Source organism: Rhincodon typus, chromosome 26, assembly GCF_021869965.1.
Source record: "Rhincodon typus isolate 14 chromosome 26, sRhiTyp1.1, whole genome shotgun sequence".
In the NCBI taxonomy this organism is placed as follows: Eukaryota; Metazoa; Chordata; class Chondrichthyes; order Orectolobiformes; family Rhincodontidae; genus Rhincodon; species Rhincodon typus.
Window position 1 is genome coordinate 12,797,680 of NC_063357.1, and position 6,710 is coordinate 12,804,389.

The 6,710-nt window shown below is 43.9% G+C and overlaps 1 protein-coding gene across 3 annotated transcripts in view; it reads right to left on the bottom strand.

The window, feature by feature from the left end:
- cuedc1b (CUE domain containing 1b) overlaps positions 1 to 6,710 on the bottom strand; it is a 144,904-nt gene that overhangs the window by 38,982 nt on the left and 99,212 nt on the right. For all 3 annotated transcript variants that reach the window (XR_007264884.1, XM_048612757.1, XM_048612758.1), the window contains exon 2: positions 1,240 to 1,855. Coding sequence is in view for 2 of the 3 variants with exons in the window: in XM_048612757.1 (XP_048468714.1) it covers positions 1,240 to 1,548 (309 nt within the window). In the remaining variant the exon portion in view is untranslated. The remainder of the gene's footprint in view (positions 1 to 1,239; positions 1,856 to 6,710) is intronic.

The following is a 6,710-nucleotide window of genomic DNA, read 5'->3' on the forward strand; positions in this document are numbered from 1 at the left end:
TACCTAAGCTGGGACCGTAATGCAGAGACTGTAGACTTTTTGCTGTACTCATTTGAGTACGTGACAATAAAGCCAATTCTTTCATTCAATTTTCAAGCCTCCAAACAGGATTATGGTGAGAAAACATCTGGAAAGCACTGTGCTAAAGATTCTGGGATTCTGAAGAAGAGTCACTGGATCTGAAACTTTAACTCTGTTTTCGCACCACAGATGCTGCCAGACCTGCCGAGCAATTTCTGTTCGTCCCTGGGGTGTAGCTTGACCTCATGATCCATTTCTTCAGCTGCAGGAAGACAGACTGGTAGTCACTGTTATTTCTCAGTGGATATTAAAAGGATTTAAAACTAAATTGAATGACGATTGGCGATCGATGCTGGTACTGAGGGTATTTTAGACCAGCTGCAGTAGTTTGACTCAAACATCAAAAGAAAATACTTCAAAGCAAAGTGACTTATGTAGACTCTGTGTTAAGAAAACAAGTTTCTGGGGTACAATGTTACAGTAACCTGATTGATCCTTTAAATTGAAAGTATTGAATTAATTATACTTAGTATTTATTATAATTACTATTACAGTAATTATAGTGTATATCAGAGGCAACTCATTTAATGTGTTTTCAAAGCAACTAAATGTCTTCTTTACGGGGATGACCTCTGCTCCGATAGAGGAGCTCTCCTCCAAAGGATTCACTGAGACTGCTCCATAGACAGTAAGGCCTCTAGCTAGCCCTGCCACTACAGGCAACTGCACTCTGAGGCAATCTCTAACTTCTCAGGAATAACTGGAATAAGGGAGGGTCCCAGAGGGCTGGGAAATAGCTAACATAACCTCAATGGATAAAGATTGGTGCCTAAGTTCCTCATTAGCACAGTGGAGCTAATACCAAATGACAAAATCTCAAAATTTGTATCTTGTATGTGTTGCATCAATGTACTGCATGAGGGTATCTCACAGGACTTACTAATCAGCCCGGTCTTGGGTTCAAACCCAAGAATCTCCAGGTCAACGTGGCTCAAGTACACATGCCGCGGGCAATGCGTTTACTAATGGGGCAAGAAGTAGTTTTTAAACAGAGATGGTTCCAAAAGTAGCATGGGCAAAAAACTTCAGGCATTTTCTGTCACACGGCCCTAAGTTTCATTCAAGTGTGCATCAAAAGCAGGCCCAGCAATCACATTCATTCGATAAAGTGTGCCAGTCCCACCTCACCTCCAACAATGTTAAAGCTGATGAGCTTACCTCTGGGGGAATACTGTCATCAGAGTCCGAGCTATCATCATACCCATTGTCAAATCCGCAGTCCAAGTTCATCTGCAACAACTGGTCAATGGTGGCGTCCACTGCTCCGTTGTTGGCCCTCAGGACACACTCGATCACGTCATAGTCCATGTTTGGAAACATGACTTTGAAGTCCTCCATGGCTTGGTTGAACTCGAGTCTCCGGACCTGTCGGGGCGGCCTGCTGTTGTTGAGCAGCTGTGACGGTGCGTTGGCTGAGCCATTCTTGGAGTTGCCATTGTTACTGTTCCGCCGGAAAAGGCTGGTCATTTTCAAGAATGTCTTTCGAAATCTGCTCAGCTTGGAGTGGGAAATGGTGAGAGCTTCTTAAGGCGTCAGGGCTCACTCGCAAAGCTGCTGCAAAGCCATATCCCAAGTCTACAGAAATAATTCCCAGTGCAAACATTCACGATATTTTACTGTAAAATGAACAAGGCCTCACAACCATGGGCTCCCGGACAAAGCAAAGCGCAGCAAGAACCTTTGCACGCAAAATACACCACCAGAGATCCTATCATATCCCAATCCTCATAGGTACCAGAAACTCACACACCATCTCATCCAGCCAATGGCACGCCTGTAATAGAAGAACAGAAGTTTAGTCAGTTAGTTATAGGCTTTGAGAATTACATTGAAAATAAAACTCTTGGCTTTCAAGACAAAAGCAATATTGCTATCTAATGGCCATATTTCTTGATGCATTGAGAGTGTGGCAATGGGCTTTCTTTTGTGCAAGGTGTTTGGATCAACTGACTTGGAGGTGAGGCAGTGATGTAATGGTGGCACAGTGGAGACATCACTGGACCAGCAATCCAGAGGCCTGAGCTAGTTCTCAGGGGATATGGTTTCAAATCCCACCATGGCAGCTGGCGGAATTTAAACTCAATGAAGAAAGCTTGTGACCAATCAAAAAGGCATCTGGATGGGTCTAGGAACAGGAAGGGTTTAGAGGGATAGGGGCCAAATGCGACTATATTAATTTAGGATATCTAAACGGCACAGATGTGTTGGACTGAAGGGTCTGTTTCCATGCTGTACATCTCCATGACTCTATAATTCTTTTCTTTTCCTTATTTACATTCATGATTGAGATCTTGGCATGCAAGGGACAAGTCTACCTGTTGACAATACAAAACCTGGAAGCATTGCCAACTTGAGGAGGGCAGCGTAGAATATAAAAAAAGGGTATATTAGAATCATAGAATCTCTACAGTGTGGAAGCAGGCCATTCAGCCCATTGAGTTCACACTGACCCTCTGAACAGCATCCCACCCATAACCATAACCCTGCATTTACCATGGCCAATCCACCTAACTTGCACATCTTTGGACTGTGGGAGGAAACCCACACAGACACACGGGGAGAATGTGCAAACTCCACACAGACAGTCGCTGGAATTGAACCCGGGTCCCTCCGAAGCTAACCACTGAGCCATCATGCCGTGTGACCGACAGGTTGGTGGAGTCAGATAGGCGGCAGATGAAGATCAATGTGGGGAAGTATGACGTGGTACATTTTGATAGAAAGAACATGAGGAGACAGTATAAAAGAAAGGGTACTGTTCTGAAGGGTGTGCACGAGCAAAGAACCCTGGGTGTATGTGTACGTAAATCATTAAAGGTGGGAGGACAGGGGAAAGGGATAAGAATAAAGCATACAGTTTTCTACATTTTATTAACAGCAGGACAGAATACAAGAGCACGGATGTTGTGCTAAATTTCTATAAGATCTAATTATAACTGAGCTGGTGCATTATGTTCACTTCTCAATACCATACCTCAGGAATAGTGTGAATGCATTGGAGAACAAGGTTTATGAGAATGGCTGCAGGGATGAGAAACTTTAGTTATGAGGTTAGATTGGAGAGTTGGGACTGTTTTAGTTGCAGGGGAGAAACTAAGAGGAGATTTGATGAACTTTTTCAAACTCATGACTAGTCTGAACAGAATGGATGGGGAGAGTCAGTCCCTGCTTGTAAAACGATCAAAAATGAGAGGGAACAGATTTGACGTCATTTGCAAAGGAAGCAAGTGCAATGTGAGAAAACCCTTTTCGCATAGCGGCTAGTCAGCAGCTGGAATGTATGGTCTGGAAGGCATTCAGGAGCATATTTCTATTCAAATAATTATCTAATGTCCAGGGTTACAGGGAGAGGCTAGATCATAGAATCAATTCAGTGAGGAAGCAGGCCATTCAGCCCACTGAGTTCACACCACCCCTCTGAAAACCATCCGGACCCACCCTCCCCATCCCTGTAACCCTGCATTTGCCATGGCTAACCACCTAGCCTGCATATCCCTGGACACTGCGGGCAATTTAGCATGGCCAATCCATCTAATCTGCATGTTTGGAAACCCACGCAGACACAGGAAGAATGTGCAAACCCCACACAGACAGTCGCTCGAGGGTGGAATCGAACCCAGGTCCCTGGCGCTGTGAGGCAAAAGTGCTAACCACTGAGCCACTCTGCTGCCCTGTACCATGGAGAGTGACATTAAGTTATAATACTCATTCAGAGAACCAGATGGGCCTACTGTAACCCTTCTATACTGTAACCATTCTGGGATCAATTCAGAGGGCCTTTCAAAATTGAACATTTGGAAAATGTGGCTGGTTCTCTACCCTGAAGGGCATTACCGAAAAATCTGGCAACTTCCATAATCATTATTCCTTGCACTCGCTCATAATCAACTTGATGTATTGAATTTAATTTCACAACTGATGTGATTTGAACTCATTGTTGATCGTTGCTGAATGATGAATAGCAGTTTTATTACACTATGAGCAGTCAATTTGAGGTTTCAGATCAAATTAACAACGCAACAGCATTATCTCTCAATACAATACTCTTAGACTGGATATCACATTAGGTGAAGTACATTGCTGTGGTGCCATGCAGCTCGAAGATCCCACGTTCGATTTGCCTGTCTACATGAGTTATCTGCTCACACTGGAAAGGACAGTTCATGTGCATTTTCATAGGCCCCTCTGAACCACAGAGTGAGAGGGCAAGATATGGGCTTCCTCTGCTATCTGCCAGATGTGTAGAGATGTTGGATAAGGACAGGTTCAGGAGCAGCTGGCCAGTGGTAATCTCCACCCCACTCCTTCAAACTGTTTGAGGTCAGTTAATTCTCAAAGTCTACTGTTGCATTTCATACCTGGCCATTCTGGACAAGGAACCAGAGGATATTCACCATGAATTCACATCAGACCAAGTGTCGCAGTGACAGGCTGAGGGGTGGGGGGGGCCTGCTGAGACTACACACAGTGGATAAAGAAAATTGCCTCTGATTCACAATGTACAAATAGTAAAAACAGATTAATGGACAAAGTTGGAGACTATGAAACTGTTACCATGTGCCTTTTCTTTTAAATTCATTCACAGGATGTGGGCATCAGCGGCCAAGACAGTACTTGTAGCCATCCCTAATTGCCCAGAGCTCTGTTAAGAGTCAACCACATTGCTGTGGGTCTGGAGTCACATGTAGACCAGACCGGGCAAGGATGGCAGATTTCCTTCCCTAAAGGACATTAGTGAACGAGATGGATTTTTATGACAATCAGCAATGGATTCAAGGTCACCATTAGACTCTTCATTCCAGATTTTATTTTTATTCAAATTCCATCATCTGCCACAGTGGGTCCCCAGAACATTACATGGGTCTATGGAGTAACAGCCCTGCAATAATACCACTAGGCTGTCACCTCCCCATTTCCTCACTCCAAACCAATATTCTACTCTGTTTCCTCACCTCCTGCAAGTGCTGATTTATATTAGGAGTACAGTAGCTCACCAGTGCCATTTTACTGTACTTTCACAATGGCCCATTTAATTCTCAGTTTCAAACAATTTCCATTCAACTGGAAGGACTTAACCTTAAGCCATAACAACCTGTTTTATATTAGTCAGCGAGAGATGCAACTTTCTGAAGATAGTCTCTGAGCCTTAGCTGGGTGTTGTTACAATGTTCTGCTACCACAGGCAATATTCCATTGTTGGTTTGCTATAACCAGCAGCAATAGTCAGCCACTGTATAATTAAAACTGTAAACTGAGCATGGGCTCTCTAAACAGCAGGTCTCTATGATCATGCTCACCTCTATACCTCCTTTACTCCAATTCCAACTTCATTTTTAATTCTTTTATGGGAAGTAGACATCACTTCAAGGCCAATGTTTGTCAACCATGCTTAATGTTGCTTGGACTGCATGGCTGGAGAGACCATAATGGAGGACATTTAACAGTCAATGACGTTAATGTGTATCTGGAGTCACACATAGGGCAGACTGGGTCAGGACAGCAGCTATCCAACCCATTAGGGAACCAGTTGGGTTTTCACAACAATCGTAATTACCATTACTGTGATTCCACGTTTTAATTGAATTTGAAATCTACCAGCTACCATAAATGGAATTTGAAGTCCCAACCCCACAATGTTAGCTTGCACCCGTGGATTAACTATCCAGTGACAGGTCTGTATACAGTGAGAAATAGCAATATATTAGCAGCTGGGTTGGAGGCAGGGTGGGACGTGACAGGAGTTAAGGCAAACAAGTCTGTTAATTCTGAAAAAGATGCCCCACTTTTAAAACAAAATTCGATGCGATACAGGCATCAGTGGAAAGACCAGCATTTGTTGTCCATCCCTCACTGCCTTCAAGAAGCACAACCTCTTCAGGAGACTGAATTCCATCAACAAAACTGTAGCCAAGTCTCCTGATAAAGGCAAGATCATTTCTCCAAAAAAAAACGGCAGTAAGTTACGTAATACAAATTATGTGGGAATAAAACCAACAGCAGCCACTTCAAACAGTGTTGTATCCAGGCATGACTGACAGCCTGATTTCCCCGAACACCATCTTCCCAGCTGGAGTCCAGACATTGCAATATGCAGCCTTCTATTAATTATGTTTTAGAATTCATCTGCTCAGAGATGCTTTCGGCAGCTCTGCAGTAGCCAACAGCTAGTCATTCACGTCATTTGTCTTTTGAAAGCTGAAGGGACCCCTTTGGAAAAACGAGGGTTATTATTGTTAAGAAATCTTTTTTTCTCACTGACTGTGAGAAGTCACATCGAACTTTACACACATGACAAAGCAGCTCCAGGATTCAGACAGGGAAACTTTTCCACAAGGATAAACTGCCCAGAATCCAATGACAAACTCTTACCTGTGACATGAACCATGGCTGTATTCTGCATTCCTCTCACCCCCACTACCTCTTCCCTCTCCTGCCAGTGTCCAGATGTGACATTGAGCTGGAACATTTTGGAGATCAAGTACTGGAGAGACCAGAAAGCAGCTGTGGCTGAATGGGTGGACAGTCCTGGTGAAGACTGAGATAATAAGGTGTAGAGCTGGATGAACACAGCAGGCCAAGCAGCATCAGAGGAGCAGGAAGGCTGACGTTTCGGGCCTAGACCCTCCTTC